Genomic DNA, 19,829 nt, shown 5'->3' with positions numbered 1-19,829 from the left:
CAGTCATTTCTAAGGGATCCACATAACAATGTTCCACACCAGATTTTATAATGAAATATAAATGTGTTTTCAAAAGTGAGCTGTTGATTTACATATTCAATAAACAGAAAAATATAAAATATTACATTTGTTTCCACACTCAAGTACTCAACTGTTTAATCAGAGCATGTTGTCATTTTGAAACAAATAGGAAGTGAAGAGAAACAAAATGAAAGGCAATGCAGAAAGAGGGAAGAAACAACAATGTGATACTTTACATGCACAAACAGTAGAAGTCATAAAGTGTCATAAATGAAACAGTCAAGTTGAAGTAAATATAAGTGAAAACAAAGTGAAGCATAAAGGCTTTACCAAACTAGTTGCCAGTGGGCATTGTGTGGGATGTTTTTGAACAAGCAGAAACTATTTCTGAACTTTCCTCAGCAGCCACATTTAGGAGCTATGCAGAGATGAACACGATGAAGGAGAAGTGAATCAGTTTGATTCTTAAAACACAGATACTTGGTGTTTGACATATAAGTATTTATGCTGGGATTCTTCTAGAATCAAACCAAGAACATAATGTTACAAACTGTAGGCTGATTTTCAAACAGCACTGATGTCAGTTTAGTTGGCTGTAAGAAAGACAGAAGTGGTTAAGCGTCTGAGACATGAGGTCAAAGCCTTATATAGACTCTTCTTATCTGTTAGAGTAAGCATCTCAAAAGAGCAGGAAATTTGCTCTAAAGGTGCCACGACTGGTGCAAATAAATATATATATCACAACCAAATACACAAATACATTGTTTCTGGTTTGTTCTTGATCATGTAAAAACGACATCTTAGTGAAGATCCTCTTAAGCACCAACTCTCTAACAGGAAGGAAATTGTGTTCTGCGTCAATAAAGAACATTTATCTCCCAGCTTATTACTGTGTTGCTATTTGCACACTGCACTGCAAGGAAACAGTGGTCATCGTTAAAATACTTAACAAAATAAACAGGTAATAAGTTACGCAGGTGTCAGGGATGTAGGAGTGTGTGTGCATGATTTGATGAAAGTCCACTCACATATTTGTTGGAAATAAATAAATATAGAAAATAACAGTGTTTTGTGAAATGTTATGTAAAGTGCTACAACAAATACTCCTGTAGGACATCAACTTTATGAGTTTCCCTGAAAAAGCTATAATATAAATGTAAGATATTTGGTAATACACTTTACTAAAAATAAGAAATACGAGGATATACAAACATACGACACAGGAACAATGATTAGTAATTGTGAAAATATTGTTAAAACTGACACGGCACTAAGCACAACTAATAATAGGGACGACTGGACATTATGCAACTTTCTACAACCTACTGTATGTGCAAGAGACTAAACAGCACATTGCAAAGTAGCTAAATATGAATCAAAGACTGCATGATTGAAAGAAAATGCAGATATTTGTGTGCCATTATTAAGTTGCAGATACAGGTTTTGATTGAAAAAAGAGCAAATTAGAACAAACGTTTTAATAATAACCATTTAATAGTGCATTCATAACAGTGCATGCCTTCATTTGTTTGCATATCAAACCCACATGCATTTCCAAATGACTTAATTCATAAAAATGTAATTTCTGAAAACAAATATACAGGATATGGACATATTTGAGGAAACACTTGACCATATAAAACAATCCAATCCAGAAACAGTGACGCAGCACACAGTCTAATACAATGGTTGCATCGTTATATTAGATCAAGTTATATCGACAGGTGCTGCAAGTATTGTGTTCACACCCTGTTGTAGTTTAAGTGTACACCTGTGCTGTAATGCTTCGCTCAGACCAGCAGGGGGAGCTCAGGCTCAAAGAGAAACCTGGCGGTAACAGACTCCCAGCTGCAGGCTGATGTGTTAAACTGCTGAAGGCTTGCAGCTGGTTCAGCGTTGAACCTCAGCCGCCACTCAAGCATCAAGTAACAGTTTCCCCCACTGCATTTATACACATCTGTTCAACATCTGGAGCCAGTGCACCTCCTCGTGTCACGCTAGACTATATCTGTGTTTTCTTCTACAGTAGAATGAAAGAGGCTCCAGGACTACGAGAACATCAGCACAGCACACTCAGCCGTATCTCCGACTGATGACAAAGACACCAGTGACGATGAATTAGAGACAGGGCCGTGGGAAGTAGGGGTGCTGAGGGTGCTTCAGCACCCCCTGGTGGAGGACAGGGGATCTGCACTTTCACAAGATTAAATACAAATATAATACAGTTTATCAGGCGCCCGCAGCTGAGAGAGAGAGAGAGAGAGAGAGAGAGAGAGAGAGAGAGAGAGAGAGAGAGAGAGAGAGAACCGGTATCGGCGGGGATTGTTGTTAGCTTCTGCTGCGCTAATGGATATAAATATTTCCAAGGCACACCTTTATAATTATTAGGATAAATAAAAACAGGTTTGAAATCATTCCAATGTATTCTACAGTAAACCAAAAATATTGTTTAAAACTGGAGATTTAAAAATATGCATAAATAAATAAATGTTAACTGGTAAAATAAGATATAAATGAACCACAAAAATAAAACAAGTTAGCCTACATTTATTTGTTATTGGCTATTGTAGGTTATTGGTTATGTTCATATACTTATTTGATTAATAAAATGCAAACCAATCTTTTTCACATGGGTGTTTAGAGTTGTATCCAGTCTCAAGTAATTGGGCGCTCAAAGTGCACCAGATTGAAGTATTTTACTTTAAAATGTTAAAGTAAAATACCCCCGGACCCCCCTAGAGGATGTGACGTCCACCCCCAATTAAACATATTTATGCAATACTAAATAAATTTGAAGCCTTTTGATATAAGCTGTCCACCATTTCAATACGTTTATCTTTTTGTAGTGTTTTGTAGAGGTTTTTCATTGCCAGCTAAAATCTTGCCTAGGGCTGCAAATTGGTCAAAACCAGCCCTGATGTCATCCCCACAGCACCCCCCATTTGAAGCATGTTCCCACGGCTATGATTAGAGATCAATTATTCACAGGTGAACTTCAAGTCAAACACTCAGAGAGCCGTCAGAGACTTGATCAACTCTGATGAAGAGGAGACGCAGTATTCTCACATCAAAATCTGAGTTTACATTATCTTATCCTGCCTTACAAGGTCAGCTAATTGTTAAATACAGTTTGGATTTCAATGTTTCACTGCTTCTCTCCTTCGATTAGTAAATACCAAAATGGTGAGCTTAATCCAAACCCATGAAACCTACAATTAAAAAGAAAGACATTGCGTTTACACTTCTGGGTTGTTGGGGAACCATTTTCCAAGCCCACCCCTTTGACCCAGTTGATCAGTTTGTACTGCCCTCTCTGAGCACAGGCCTGCAACTTTGGGCTTCTGTGCTCTCAGGGTTTTGTTTCCCTGTTCCTGCCTGTTGGTGTCAGCTGATAGAGATGTTACAATGCTTTGCCTGTTTTATCTTGTTATGCAGAATGTTGATTATTCTCTCAGAACCAGATAAATGGGTCTGGGGTAGAGATCTTCAGAATTGGTCGGGCAACCGCTTTGTCAACTTCTTGCTGCAGCACATGTCTTGTGAATTCTCCGGCCATAACTTTATAATAAACCATCGGTGTTTGCCATCAAGTTCCAGCTCTCCCCGTGTCTCACTGTGTTTTCCATTACAATACATTATTTAAAAAAGAGTATTGACATTTACGACGATGGCTTTAATGTTGCAATATTATTATATTATGTTTCTGAAATGAACATGTTCAAACAATGTGCCAAATACATATTGATGCATGTCATTACGCTTTTTGTAATCTTTTCACAATTTGTATAACTGCCAACAACATTTCTTAGTTTTTGTATTTTGAAAAATAAATCTATAAAAAAAGCTTGACAAACTATGTCCAGCTGCTGCTTTCACGCTTTACAAAGGCTTTAAATGTAAAATCATGATGCAAGATAGCGTTCAAATATTAAATATAGTAAAGGTCATGATTTCAAAGGAAATACGTACTGTTATAATTGATTGTTGGGTAACTACCTGCTATACAGTATGTATTCATTTTATGGTGATTGTGTTTTGCTATGCATCTTATGGATCAAATATGTACAGTAACAAAAGTCCAGAACTAAACTGGAAGCCTTTAAATAGGCTGCCTGCAGAGCAGTTTTTACCCCCGCTGCTGCAGCTTTCTTTGTAGCTCAGCAGGGATCTGCTTGTATGGTGAAGTCCTGTAACAGTTTGAAGCGCATAATTCTGTGTTTCACTCCCATTTCCATTAAACGTCAGGCATAAACTTTTCACCACAAGGTCTATGAGACTAAGGTGTCTTTTCTTGTTCCAATTGAGTGTCAGCAACGTTCTCTTCTTCCTCTGCATCTCCTCAGATCGATTGGATCTCAGCATACTCAGCGGTCTCTGAGTCCAGGCCTGTGATCTTCTGCAGTTTAGCAGAGTCCACATTGACGTAATGGAGAGGTTCTTCCCCATCTACTTCTTTCATTTCTAGAAAGGCTTGATTAACATAAACCACATCCACTTCTGAAGAGTTGATCTACAGAAAACAAAATAGTTGCTTTAGTGATGTAGAAAGGAGGTATAGTGCACAATAAGGCCCATTGTTAAACAGAACACTTTTGGGAAGTAGCTTGTTTGCCAGTAACGAGTCGCTAATTGCTTCCTTTTTTTAAAATACCATGTGGGAGAGTGGGTTAAGATGAGCCAGTGGGTAAATTGACCCACCCCCTTTATCTAGGGAACTGTGCACATTTGTTTTCTATATTTCTATTTGGCTGTGATGGAGAGAAGCACACGGTCAATGGGCTAAATAGAGCCAGTGGTTCAACAAGAGACAGACAGAGGAGATGGAGAGAGTGGCCACTGATGTCAAGAGTGGAAAATCCATCAGAGCAGCGGCAAAAGACCGAAATATTGACAACCCTGCGTAGATACATGAAAAGTAAGGAGGAAAAGGAAAGGAAAACAGTAGGTACAGTGGAACAGCAGAGGCAAAGAGGGTCTTCACAAAGGAGAGAGAAGGAGCTTGCAGACCAAAAACTGGCTGACCAGTTCCATGGCAAACAGCTCAGGTTTAAACTTCAAAAAGTCAATAGGTCAATTTACCCCCAGATGGCTTAATTTAACTCAATTTACCCCTCAGATTGGGCAAGCTAAGCCACAAAACCACTTTTTTCTTTAAGAAATCATATTTTCATGACCTTTTGTGATATATCTATTAATTTCATTTTGATTGACAGAAGACGTCCTGAAGTAAAGGTTGTTCATGTCACTTGACTTTTATCTCTTTTGTCGTTGCCTAGAGGTCAACATAATTAAAATGATGGCTCATCTTACCCCACTCTCCCATACTATGATATTTTTGACATTTTTGACACTTTGTTCTGCATTTTTGTAAATGAAAAAATTACAGAACACTGACAAGCTTCACTACTGAAACAGATTGTATAACCGATTATTTTCTAAATGTTTCATTGCATACAAAACACATACTTTTTTGGAATGACTTTTAACGATCTATGTATTTTTGACATACCATACAATAGTGGTGTCAACAATAATCGATTCGGCGATGCATCGCAATGCGGGGCATGCACGATTCAGCATCGATGCGGCAAAGTGCCATAATCGATTATGTTTTCTGGCCTCCAGTGGAAAGTTGTGGGGACAATTGCTCTGTCGCTAGTTTGGAGTTTTAAACTACAACTCCAGTTTAAAACTGTGTTAAACTCCAAACTAGTGACAGAACAATTGCCCCGCGAAGTTTCAATTACTTCCGGCGGCATCATAACAACATTAATCAAGATGGCTGAGGCGGAGGGAGATGACCACGATAGACGGACCATTAAAAATGCACCCAAAGCGTGGAAAGCTGACATCTGGGCACATTTTGGATTCTACGAAGTAAATGGGAAACTAGACAAGACTTACGCGGTGTGTAAAACCTGCCACACTAAAATCAAGCACGTTGGCAATACAACTAACTTCACAAATCATGTTGATTGCTGGCATCCTGAGTTGGCTTCAAAAGCAACACAAAAAGTTGATACATCCCAGCCAAGAATTGACGAGTCGCTAGTGTCAACGTTGCCACACAACTCTGAGAGAGCAAAGAGGATCACACGATCGGTGGCATGTTTCATAGCGAAAGATCTACGACCCTATTCTGTGGTAGAAAATGTGGGGTTTCGCCACATGCTTAAAACACTTGAGCCCCGGTATAAGCTACCGACAAGAGCTACTTTCACGGATTCTGCGCTTCCCGCAATATACAAAGAAACCAAAGCAAAGGTAATGGAATCCATGTGTAAAGCCAGTCGTGTAGCCATTACAAGTGACGCCTGGACTTCAGTCGCAACAGAGTCCTATGTAACCATAACGGCACATTATATTAGCGAGGATTGGCAGATTGCATCACATGTGCTGCAGACGAGAGCAGTTTATGAGAGCCACACTGGTGCTCATATGGCGAGGCTACTCTTGGATGTTGTTGAGGAATGGCAGCTAACAGATAAAAGTATTGTGCTGGTGACGGACAACGCCGCTAATATGATAAGTGCTGCTGAAATTGGGAAGTTCCCTCATGTTAAATGCTTCGCGCATACGTTGAACCTCGCTGCGCAGCGGGCGCTTAAGCTACCGACGGTCTCCAGGCTTCTGGGCAGAGTCCGACGCATCTCAGCATACTTCCACCGCAGCACAAAGGCAAAGCACCTGCTTGAAGAAAACCAGAGGGTTGTTCTTAAACTGACAAGTCCACTGAAACTGATAACTGATGTCGCCACAAGGTGGAATAGTGCTCACGATATGATGGAGAGGTTTTTGCAACTGCAAGCTGCAGTGCATGCCACACTGCTGTCGCCTGCCCTAAATGTAGATGAAAGTGACATCGTCACTCTCAGCAGAGCAGATCTGGCTAACATGGAGGAAGCAGTGAAGACATTAAAACCAGTGAAGGATGCCACTGTTTTTATGTCAGAGGAGAGCAGTCCTACAGTCAGCCTCATTGCACCAGTATATGCCCAACTCCTCCAGAACATGTCAGACACTATTGGAGACCAACCACTGATCCGGGATGTGAAGAATGCCATCAAAACAGATCTCCTTAAGAGGTACAACAGTGGGGCAGAGAAGAAGATCCTTCATACATCCTCTGCCCTGGATCCTCGCTTTAAGGGGTTACCTTTCCTGACAGAAGAGGAGAGATTAGATGTCTACGCAGGAGTGACTTCAGAGGCTGCATCCCTGGAGGTAATTGAATTTCTACTTGTAAAACTTATGGAATATCTTTCAATTCAATTGTAATAACAATGTAATGTTAAATAAGCAGCTGCATAGTCAGTAAAATGTTAAGACTGAGAAAAATAGTTATCTGTTGTGATGTGAGCTGCAGCATTGGCTGAGAAAGTGCTGCTAACTGCTGTTTTTTGCTCTTATTTATTTTGTTCAAACACAGTATGAGAGGAGACGTAGGACAGAAGATGAAGCGCCTGGCAGAACAGGAAGTTCAGGAACCAATGAAGAGTTGCTGTCCGTGGATGACAATGTGTCTGACTTAGCAGGCCCCTCTGCCCCCAAAAGAAGAGCCTCGTCATCGCTGCTTGTGAGTTTGCTGGGAGCTGCTTTCAATGACATCAGTGAACCTGCAGGACAGAGTAAGACCGCCGATGCCAGTGCTGACGAGGAAATGGAATTGTACTGTAGATCTCCAGCTGCACCTCTCTCTGAGGATCCCTTGGACTGGTGGCATCGCCATAAGGGCACATTTCCTCTCCTCTCTAGGTTGGCAAAGAGATACTTGTGCATCCCAGGGACAAGTGTGTCAGCAGAGAGAGTATTCTCCACTGCAGGAGATATTATCACTGCAAAAAGAAGCGCTCTCAAACCGGACCATGTTGATCAGCTTGTGTTTTTGCACAAGAACCTTGAAATTCCCAAATGCTGAACAGTGAGAAGTTATGATGTAGGCTTAGGTCAAACTATATATTTCCTCACTCTGAAACGGATTGTTTATGATGGTGATGTTGAACTCAGACGGAAGAAGTTGTTTGCACAAATTTGGTAGTAGCCTAAGCCTACACACTTTATTTTTGGTTTACATTACAATATATTTCTCATCTTGATATTTTGTTGTATGCAGCTGATGTGATTGCCAGGTAGGATTCTCATCTCAGGTATATAATTGTTGTCATTGTCTTAAAGCTGCTAAGCTGTTGTTTTGTTGAAAAAAGTTGCACTTGACTTTACTACTTGAAAAAAGTTTCACAGTAATAAGTGGTTACTGTGTGTTGCACTGAGTATTTTTATTGCTGGGTGCCTGGGTGGTTGGTTGTTGTTACAATAGTGTGACTGATTACTGTTTGCACAGGAGTTCAGGAAGTGACCTGTTGTAGAGCGTCTATTTTATTGTGTGTAAAATAACTGCTGGACAATATTGGCTGTAATTGCTCTATTCAATTTCAAATGGTTCTAAAGCAGAGAGAAGAGAAACATTTCTTATTCAAAGCAGTGATTTATGTTTTCTTTTTTTTCAGGTTTGAAAATGCCATATCCAATACCCTGTACCATTTTTTATTATTATTTAATTTTATTTAATGACATTTATGTCAAAGATGCAGGAGAGTGATAATACACACATAGCAGCCAATAAAATCTATCCTATCTGACTGCTTGTATTGCCTCATGACTCACGAAAAAAGTCCCTTGTTGTGTGCAGTAGAATTGTGATGCATCGCAATGCATCGCAATGCATCGTAGAATCGAATCGAATCGAATCGTTACCTGGTGAATCGTAATCGAATTGAATTGTGAGGGCAGTGCCAATGCACACCCCTACCATACAATGCTGTTTTGACAAAGTATATCATATTTTTTAGGACTCTGCAAAAACAGCAAAAAGTACATTTTGTTGGGTATTTGGAGCTTCCTGCCAATGTGTGCAAGACATAAACTCACCACATTAGTAGCTAAAGGGTTGCAAGTCTCTGCCTTTCCCTTGTCGGAGGAAGAGATGACTTTTCCTTTCCTACGACAAACACAAATAAATTGCAAAAGAAAAAAATAGAGTCATTTATTAGAATTTTCTAATAAAGTCTTTCATTTAATTGTTTTCGGATATATTTAGCAATTGTTTGAGGCGGCCATGGTTGCGCTACTTCAATTTGCTGCCTTCCTGGTCCCCAGAGCTAACCCCCTGATGACTACCTCAAAATACATTTACAATATTAGTAGTAGCTTTGAAAAAAAGGGTTGTCTCTCACCGGTAGTATATTAGCAGCAGCAGTACACACACCAGCAGCATCCCCAGAGCTCCCATGACAAAACCGATCCCAATTGACAAAGAGTGGAGGCCTGAAAATTCCCCACAAACCACATTGATCGTTAAAACCAGAGAGGGCCAGAATATGCAAAAAAACAAACAAAGTACTGTGGGGATTGCCCACAGTACTGAATGTATGTGAGTCGCTTTGGGTAAAAGCGTCTAACAAGTGACAGGTAATGTAATGTAACAATAACCACATTCTTCATTACAAGGACACTCTCTCTACGGCTAAATCCACATACATAAGTTGTGATGTGTGCCATTTGGTGAAGCACTTTCAGCTGCACCTGCACTATGAAAAGTGATATATAAATAAAGCTTTATTATTATAACATAAAATAAATCTTTTATAATAATAGTTAATTACAATCTTTTTGTTTTGCTCCCCCTAAGTTCTGTCATTACTTTCCCAGAAGCAGAATAAAAGGTTGCACTCACTGGCCAATGTATTAGTTACACCTGTTCAAATGCTTTGTGACACAAATATCTAATCAGCCAATTACAAGGCAGCAACTTAAAGCATTTGGGATGTAGACATGGTCAAGACGACCTGTTGAAGTTCAAACAGATCATCAGAATGGGGAGGAAAGATGATTTAAGTGACTTTGAACTTGGCATGGTTGTTGCCATGAGTATTTCAGAAACTGCTGATCTACTGGAATTTTCACCCACAACCATCTGTATGGTTTACAGAGAATGGTCAGAAAATAACCACATTGATCATTAAAACCAGAGAGGCAGATTATGCAGAAAAACCAAACAAATACAAATTCACCATCTCGCAATTCCTCTACCTTGCTCAGTTTTGCTAAGCAAAAAAATGTTAAAAGCAAAACTGTCAGAGCCCAGTGAGTTGATGCTGAGGCAGACTGGAGAGAGCGTGTCATCGTCCAGATCGTACAGGGTGATGATGCTCTTCATGCCCACGTTCCCCAGGGACTCTTCCCTGATTGGGATGGCAGCAGAGTGATTGACAGGCTCTCCGGCCAACTTCCAAACCAGGGAGGGAGGCGGGTTCCCCTGGCTGTAGCAGGAACATCGGATCATGGATGAAATCTTGATGCAACGGGAAGAAGACAGGATCTCTGGAGGAACTGAGACAAAGAAGTAATTACATTTTGTTTAATGGAAACAAAGGATTGCCTTTAATTAAAAAAGTGTATCAATCTCACATGTGACGTCAAAGCTGACACGCTCTGAGATGCCAGGTCCGTGGACATTCAGAGCTTCACAGTAATATTGATCTTCTGAGAGTTTAGTCACATTGAAGGTGAGGTCTCTCTCAGAGCCCATCACCTTCTTCTCTCTTCCAGCCGCTCTGAACCAGGTGAAGTTCACTGCTGCTGGATTGGCGATGCTTGTGCAGGTCAGAGTTACAGAGCTGCCGTCCTGCACCGGACCAGAGGGGTCAACAGACACCGAGGTGTTCTTAGGGAGATCTGAAAAGCATAGTGTTTAGCTGATGTTAATAGTTCATGCTATGTCAGTCACTTCAAAATAAAAAAGAATGTCTTGGTTTTAAGATAAGGATTTAGGCCCGTTGGAGTTGCTTACCACCAATGGTACAAGAAGCACAGTTTGAGAATCACAGTCTATGTAAAGACACATTTACATTTTGAGTTGCCTTTTTTTAGAAAACTGAGACAACAACCTCTTCATTCTCTGTGTTTGGAAATAACATCTTAATAATCAAACAAAAGAAAAGAAACCAAACACAACATCCTCACATGATTTAAAGCTCACCTATTATGCAATATTTGAACAATATATTATGGGGCCTATTTCAATCCTGTTACAAAAGTGCTGATTATGGGTCTGGCACTTTAAATGTAACCGAGCAGCTCCTGGCCACGCCCCTTCGGAGCGTCTGCATGCAAGCGGTGAGCTCTGAAGAGAAGGCTGTGTAACCATAGAAACTCTGCTGAACGCTGCCTTCATTGAACGCCATATTATGTTCCAAACTACATTAGGCAATATTTCTGAAACAGTATGGAGCTCAAACGCTTTCTCTCTTGCGGGTTCACCTCAAGGACAGTACCTTTTATATCCGGCTTCTTTACACATATTCTCTCCAGTACAGTGTTAGCACTGAGTTTGCTTGCTAATGTAAACACAGACCATATTACTTCCGAAATACGTCACACATTGTTTCTGATGTATACAGCAGCTTAACATGTTCTTTTTTCAGTGTTTACCGCTAGAACAGTGCTATTATATGCATTATATGTACATAACACAGTGGTGACTCGTCATCAGGTGCAGGGCATGAGGCACAGCCCCACATACTGTCAGCTGAAATGAATTAAAATTATAATTCAAAAAATAAGTATAAAATATATTTAAAGATCATGTTTAGTCGTCTGATTCGTCTCTACATTGCTTTTTTGGTCTGCGTTCTTCTGATTAGTGTCCACAGTGTGCCTTTTGCCGTGTTGAGCGATGTGGGTAGCTCTGGGCTGCCCCTCTCTCTCGCTGTAGAAATGAACGTGTACTGTGAAAACTACACTGTGCATGCTCAGAGGCTTTTTGTATTCATTGTGTGCGCCCAAAAAATAATCACCAGTGGGGCAAAGTGCTGGCAACCCCACCAAAACGTCAAATCATAATTCAGAGCTGATTGGCTGTGAGTATGTGTGCCGCGAAAAGTGTAGTTGTGAAGAGGAGACGAGAGAGAGCAGCGTATAGCGATTAAAATCAGTGAAACGGAAAGAAAATGAATGAAGTTGACCATCTACTTCAGCTTTGGTAAGTTCATTTTATGTCATATATTTTGTTGATATTCTGTGTTTTGCCTATAGGCTATTGCTCTGGTGGTGGATCGATGGATATTGTGATCTCGGTGATGAGTGTCTGTGTTTTCCTTAGACTATACCAGGGGTCGGCAACCCCTGGCACGCGTGCCAGCATTGGCACGCGGCACCGTAACCAGTGGCACACTAGGAATAAGTGGAATAAGTGTGCAAAAATATTTAAATTGTATTTTCGGATCCTGAACGACACCGCCGCCAGAGCTTGTCTCCCCGTTAGGCCTACCTGCAGAAGGAAGCCATGCACGCAACGCAGCCCCGCCCTCTTTATCTCCAGGTGACTTTATGCCGCTTTCCTCCGTGGCGCAGTGCTGATCGTTTCACCACGGAGGAAAGCACTTCACAAATTGCAGTACCCATAAGGAGCTGTACAAATCCCGCAGTTGTTGCGTGGCTGTGTGTGTCTTTGGTTGAATGCACAGTGGCGATCTGCTCATCTCTCATCGAAATAATATGCTACAAAGGGGCGGACTGGCCATCTGTGTGTTGAACGTTCCTGTCGGCTCCCAAACCGTAGTCGAGGAGGGCAGAAGCAACAAGCTTCAGGTTCAATAACCCACTTTAGCTTAAATGACTGGAGAGAGGCGAGCTCTTCTTGGGAGGCCGTTGCATTTATTTAGCTGTTCTTCTGTTTCACAAAATACATCACAGACCTCTGTTTTTCTGATGCCTCGTTTCACTTCCAGACACACGTTCCCTCACTGTCACTCTACCATCCACAAACACACATGCACAAGCCACACCTCTCTCTCTCTCTCTCTCTCTCTCTCTCTCTCTCTCTCTCTCTCTCTCTCTCTCTCTCTCTCTCTCTCTCTCTCTCTCTCTCTCTCTCTCTCTCTCTCTCTTAAAGGGCCAACGATCTCATCTCATTCTGCATGACCCTAATATCATAACATGTGTGCTCTGGAGAATCACAGAACGGACGATCGTCCTTATTATTATGCCGTTTAAACCAATTATTTAAATGTATTCCTTAAATTCGGTATCATGTAAGTTGCGCTGACAGGTCCACACACACTGCTTTCCCGCAGCGAGGCTCAACCCCCCCCCCCCCCGTTGATAATTGTCGATCGTTGGCACGCTGATAACAATTTTTTTTAAATGGCACTTCATATCATAAAGGTTGCCGACCCCTGGACTATACTGTCAGTCTTGGCCTCAGAGACAGTACTACTCTCTATACAGCAGAGCCATATTCAGTCTGTTGAACTTGACAGTGTAAATCAATGTCTTTACGGTGAAAATCAACTTACACTGAATGTCCAGCTGAATCAGTGTTGAATTGTGGTCCCCATGCTCATTTTCTGCTAGACAGTAGTAGTCACCACTGCTGCTTGGTTTGACATTGTTTAAAACCAAACTTGATCCAGCCTCCTTTTCCTCTTCATCACCTTTGTACCAGGTGTAGTTGGTCACAGGTGGGTTGGCCCGGCTTTTGCAAAGCAGAGAAACAGAGCTGCCCTCCAAAAGTGGACCTTTAGGCTCAATGATTATTGTAGATTCCTTGGGAGGAACTAAATAAAAAAATAAATATCTTTATAAATGTTGCTGGTGTAGTGCCGAGAGATAGGGAGTCAGAGGCGGTGTATCGAAGGAACAAAGTTAGCTTTATTGAGCATCAGAAACACACATGTTGTCGGCTTCAAGCCCGGGAAGAGAAGGGAAGAAGAAAGGAGGGCACGCAGCAGGTACAGTCAACATATGTTTCCATGCGAAACAATACCCCCAACCCGTAGTTCCATGAGTGAATTATGTCAATCAGTGATCACTACACAAGCCCCCCCAGAATTCAACCATGGACAATCCTCGCGTCCGGGAGGAAACACCACAGGGGCCGAGGAGGGTGGGGGCGCAGGCGAGGGCCGGGCCATGGAACAGGCCGTCAGAAGGGGGCCGCAGGAGCGGGCAGGGGCGCCAACAAGGGCGAGGGCATCCCCACCGGTGGCGGGCCAAGGAACGGGCCGTCGTAAGGGGGCCGTCGTAAGGGGACCGCAGGGGGCCGCGGTAGGCGTCGAGGCGAATGAAAACAACATCCACCACCGTAGAAAGCTGGGTCGCAGTGCTGCGACGTGGGGACGGGCATGAATATCCCGGTGGTCCCCAGCAGGAAGGAGCGCTGCCCGGCCACAGGCGAAGGCACAGCGGCAGCGGGCACGAAGTCCTCGGGAGGAAGGAGCAGTATCCCCGGGAGGAAGGAGCCGTGGACAGGGGAGAGGCCAGACGGGCCCAGAAGTGCGCCACCTAGGCGCCGATGAAAGCGTGGGCGACGTCCGAAGCTGTTGAGGCGAGGGGAGACGGGGTCCAGAAGTGCGCCACCCAGTCGCCGTTGAAAGCGCGGGCGACGTCCGAAACCGCCGTCGAGGTGGTAAAACAGTGAGAGGGTTCACACGAGGTCGACCAGACTTGGTCGAACCTCCTCTCAGGCACCAGAAAAAGCTCAAAAGGGTCGTCCTGTCCACTACTGAAAACAGGTGGGCGAAATTGTGAGAGGATCCTCATAAGGCCGACCAGACTTGGTCGGACCTCCTCTCCGGCACCACAAAAAAAGGGTTAACAGTTGGATGTTAACAGATGTTAACCGTTAGCTGCTAGCCGTTAGCTGCTAGCCGTTAGCTGTTAGTCGTCGTCGTTAGCTGCTAGTCGTCATCGTTAGCCGTGACCTGTTAGCCGTTAGCCGCTAGTCGTTGTCGACGGCCGTTAGCTGTAAGCCGTTAGCCGTCAGTCCCTGTCGCCGGCCCCGGAGCCTCTGCTTGGTGGCGTGCCTCTACCAGGGAAGGTGCCGCTGCGTGTCGGAGCCAGCATCTCAGGGGTAAAACACCGGGCGGCCAGGAAGAACCGGTCAGCTTCTTCGGCTAAAGCGCGGAGCTCCACACAAGCCGTGTTAGCGAGCGCTGTTTGGACATGCGGCCGCATGAAAAAGAAGTCGGGTTCTTCCCTACCTAGCAGGTCGTGCATCATCCCCATGTGGTCGGAAGGCTTGCTGTCTCCCAGTGCCGAAACGATTTGGAAATAGCGTGTGTCGTCATCGGTCATTCCGCGGAGGACGAAACGAGGCTCAGTCGGTGCGAACGTAGCAGCCGCAGACGTCTCCCAAAAACTCCGGCAGTTCGAGAAAAACGTTTTTTGCCATGTTCGGTTCAGTCTCGGATACTTCTGCGAGACTTGTATGTCAGGGTCACCAATGTAGTGCCGAGAGATAGGGAGACAGAGGCGGTGTATCGAAGGAACAAAGTTAGCTTTATTGAGCATCAGAAACACACATGTTGTCGGCTTCAAGCCCGGGAAGAGAAGGGAAGAAGAAAGGAGGGCACGCAGCAGGTACAGTCAACATATGTGTCCGTGCGAAACAATACCCCCAACCCGTAGTTCCATGAGTGAATTATGTCAATCAGTGATCACTACACTGGTCAATATTTATCATCTGTGTGACTGTTTTTCAATCAGACATACATTGTACGTCTATCTGAGTGATGGATGAGTTCTGGGTTCCGTATCTGTTACTGACTTCACAGTAAAAGTGTCTGTCAACTTCTGACACAGTGGTTGAAAACCTTTTCCCCGAACCCACATCGGTCACCTGACCTCCATTCACTTTGTAGCAAGTGTACACAGCTGGATTGTCATTGCCGTTGCAGGTAAGATTCACCAAGCTGCCCTTTTTTACTGTAGCAGAGTAGCTGACTGATGTGTTCTCTGGAAGAGATGATTGAAAATCTAGTAAACTGTTTTTGTTACCTTAAGACAGAGCCAGGCTAGTTTTCCCACTTGTTGCCAGTCTTTGTGCTGTGCTACGCTAACCAGCTTCTGGCTGTAGTTACATTTTTCACACAGACAAATGTGGAAGTGAAACAAATTTTCTCATATAGCACTTGTCAAAAAGACATACATGCCAATGTACAAAACACCCTATTGTGTGCACTACCAGGGTTGTTAATATTAAAGCATTATGATGGCTTCATGAATCAATACAAGTCTTACCAACTTTTGGGAGAATGTGAAAAACCTCTTTAAAGGTCTCCTATTATACTATTTTTAGGCATCTATATTATATGTCTCATATATATGAAAAACATGTCTTTGAAGTGTTTTGCTCAAAATACCAAACAGATCACCCATTCTAGCCATGCCTCATACCCCTCTATTTCAGCCCTGTTAGAGAAGTGCTGATTCCGAGTCCGTTGCTTGCTAATGTAAACACAGACCATATTACTTCCAAAACGTTGCACATTGTTTCTGATACAGCAACGTTTCTGATAGGGCCGTGGAAGTAAAGCCAGCTCACATTTCCGATATTACATAATAACGGTAAGCAGCTCCATTGTACCACTATTTTTAGAGATGTGGGCAAGCAGGAAAAGAGAGAGGGTTGTATTTTCCGACACTTTGTGATGTCTACAGATATTTATTAAAGACATCTAAAAGTGCATTTTGCATGATATGTGACCTTTAAATTATAAAAATAAGAATAAACTCAAGTCAGCTCATAAATGACTTTGGTTTAGTGTCCCCTTTTTTTCCACTCGATAATCAAGTCTGCAGTTTTAGTAAACACAACTTGATCCAAATGCTCTGAAGAGTCCCCAGAGGAACATTTCCTAACATCACATTATATCAAATGAAGGGAATGATTAAATGTGAACTAAATCAACATCCAACTCAGCAACAAGAAAAGGCCTGAAACATACTCACAAAGAACATGGAGGGTCATAAACTTTTCCAACCGAAGGTCGGTGTTGCCAGCTTGTCGTTTGTAGAGAGCGGTGCACGAAAGATTCTGTCCATTGTGGAGGTAAGAAGAGGTGAAGTTCATAACAGAGACCATGGATTCAGATTCATGTTTCTCCTCAATGTCACCTATCCTGGGGGTCCAAGTCAGATCTGGGGGAAGGATGGGACACGGAGCTACAGCCGTGCAGCTCAACGTCACCAGAGCCCCCTCCTCTACCTCCAGTGTAGATGGAGTTATGGTAGGTTGGTCCAGTGAATCTGAGGAGTAAAAAAAACAAGTGAATGACAAAAGGGAAAACAAAAGATGTGTAAAGTGAAAAAAATTAAAAGACACAAACTTTGAATGGTGATATGGACTCCTGTTGGATAGGTGCCCTTCAGCTTGTTTTCACACTGAATCCTGAAGTAGTATTTGTCAGAATGGGACGGTTGCATGTTGTAGAAGATGGTGGTGCACTCCTTGTTCAGCAGGTTCCCTGTGAGGTTTCCTTGCAGAATGTTTCCGCTTGCCTGATCTCCAGTGAGGCTGGAATCAAACACAATTGTTCCGCCCGTGCTTCGTCTTTTCCAAATTGCTTTGCAGGAACCATCCAGAAGTCCATCAAACGTTGAGTCAATGGCGAAAGTGCAGGGGACCTTCACACAGGATCCAGTTAGTCCATCTATTCTCTGAGGCATGTTGATTTCAAACTTCACGCATAAGCTACCTGAGGTGAAATAAAAGCAATAAATTAAATATCTGCCAAGGTTAAAAAAAAAATGAAGTATTCAAACAAATACCAGACTCAGGGACAGATTTATCCCACAGGCCATAAGACTGCTAAACACCTGAGCTCTGTTAAGTGCCTCGATAAACATTCATCTGTTTGTCATCTTGCGATCTACTTATTTATCGAAATAGTTATCACCGCAATAAACCGTATTTGACTTTGTCTTAATGTACAATATTTAATTTCATATTCTGTTCTTGTATATATCCTATTCTATTTACATGTATATAGACTTCGTGCACTATTTTTTATATTGTATTTTATTATATGTGTTGCATCGTTGGAGGAGCTCGGGTCATAAGATTTTCCTTGCCATTTCTACACTGTAGCTCATCTTGAAAAAAAAGAAAGAAAATTAAGCAGAAATGTAAACATAATTAAAAGAAAACAAACCCGTCCAAATTAACAGCACACACTCACAAAAACCTTAATTTAAAAAAAAAAGCATATTTTGCACTTTTTGTGAGTAATCTAAAGACATCGAAAGGCATTCAATTGTTGGAAACCCTACCTTGAAGTAGAAGGAGGAAAACCTTTAAAGCACCCGTCATGCTTTTCTGTCAGCTTGATATTCCTACAGAGGCACCAGACACACACAACAGACATGAAATCTATTCATTTGATTAACTAGTTAACTACTTCAATATGAATAGCCCTAGTAAAGAAGAATACATGTTTTATAGGGGGGATTATATTAACTTCACTTCATACTTCACAAAGTAAATATGATCAAATGTGACGTTTGATTTTTGTTGCTGAAAGAATAACCCAGTTTGAGTAATTTCAAGCTTCACACAGTAGAGAAGCAGTGCTGCTTATTTCAAAAATATAATGAATACTATTGAAACATATTAGTTATAAATACAATGTATACTTTTAAACTATTGCTGTAACTTGTATTGCAATGTACTCTCACTGTTACTGGTGTCATCACTAAAAAGAGGAAATAATGTCGTCCTTTCAAAGATAAAATAAGGGAGCCAGCATGAAGATGTAAACTAATGATAGCTATTTAAAATGTTTTGAATTTGTTTTGATAGCAATTCTGTGAAGGTATGCACATTATTCTTACAAATAAAAAACTATATATATATATACTGATAACTATTTAAAATGTTTTGCAAAACATTTTATGTAGAAAGTAATAAAACAAATACAAAACTTCTTTAAAAGGTATGTCAATTATTCTTGCCTCGAACAAACAATATATATATATATAGTATGTAACAAAATGACTGAATTAACTAACAAAATAAGCCTGACATTTTATGAATTGCAATCATTTGAGTTTTCTAAAACAAATATCTTACCTTACAGCAAATATGACATTTGTTTCCACACTCAAGTACTCAACTGTTTAATCAGAGCATTTTGTCATTTTTGAAACAAAGAGGAAGTGAAGAGAAACAAAATGAAAGGCAATGCAGAAAGAGGGAAGAAACAACAATGTGATACTTTACATGCATAAACAGTAGAAGTCATAAAGTGTCATAAATGAAACAGTCAAGTTGAAGTAAATATAAGTGAAAAAAAAGTGAAGTGTAAAGACTTTACCAAACTAGTTGCCAGTGGGCATTGTGTGTGATGTTTTTGAACAAGCAGAAACTATTTCTGAACTTTCCTGAGCAGCCACATTTAGAAGCTACGCAGAGATGAAGATGATTAAAAGTGAATCATTTGATTCTTAAAACACGTAAACTTGGTCTTTGACACACAAATATTTATGCTGGGATTTTTCTACAAGCATTTAATCACACAGAGAAAGTGAAACAGCACTGATTTCAGTTGCCAAGAAAGACAGATGTGGTTAAATGTCTGAAACATGAGGTCAAAGCCTTATACAGACAGATTCTTATCTGTTACAGTAAGCATGTCAAAAGAGCAGGAAATTCACTCTAAAGGTGCCACGACTGGTGCAAATAAATATATGTATTACAACCAAATACACAATTACATTGTATCTGGTTTGTTCTTGTTCATGTTAAAACGACATCTTACAAGTGAAGATCATCTTAACTCAATAACAGGAAGGAAATTGTGTTCTGTGTCAATAACGAACATTTTCTACCAGCTTATTACTTAAATGGTGTTGCTATTTGCACACTGCACTGCAAGGAAATATTGGAAGTCGTTAAAATACTTAACATTAAAAACTGGTAATAAGTTACCCAGGTTTCAGGGATGTTGGAGTGTGTGTGTGCATGATTT

General features: G+C 41.5%; 1 protein-coding gene across 1 annotated transcript; it reads left to right on the top strand.

Annotated features, from left to right (window-relative positions):
* The first annotated feature begins 5,896 nt into the window (after positions 1 to 5,896).
* Positions 5,897 to 8,660, top strand: LOC307045686 (E3 SUMO-protein ligase ZBED1-like). The gene is made up of 2 exons (XM_079691513.1): positions 5,897 to 7,245; positions 7,451 to 8,660. Exons 1-2 carry the CDS (start codon positions 6,190 to 6,192, stop codon positions 7,937 to 7,939), a joined length of 1,545 nt encoding a protein of 514 aa, XP_079547639.1. The 5' UTR covers positions 5,897 to 6,189; the 3' UTR covers positions 7,940 to 8,660.
* Positions 8,661 to 19,829: the final 11,169 nt, after the last annotated feature.

This window comes from Notothenia rossii (assembly GCF_949606895.1).
Source record: "Notothenia rossii genome assembly, chromosome: 7".
Lineage (NCBI taxonomy): Eukaryota > Metazoa > Chordata > Actinopteri > Perciformes > Nototheniidae > Notothenia > Notothenia rossii.
This window is presented reverse-complemented; position numbering and strand designations above follow the sequence as displayed.

Coding starts and splice junctions, on each gene's coding strand:
- LOC307045686 (XM_079691513.1), top strand. CDS start 6,190: ATGCTTAAAACACTTGAGCCCCGGTATAAGCTACCGACAAGAGCTACT. Junction 7,246..7,450: donor CAGAGGCTGCATCCCTGGAG/GTAATTGAATTT, acceptor GTTCAAACACAG/TATGAGAGGAGACGTAGGAC.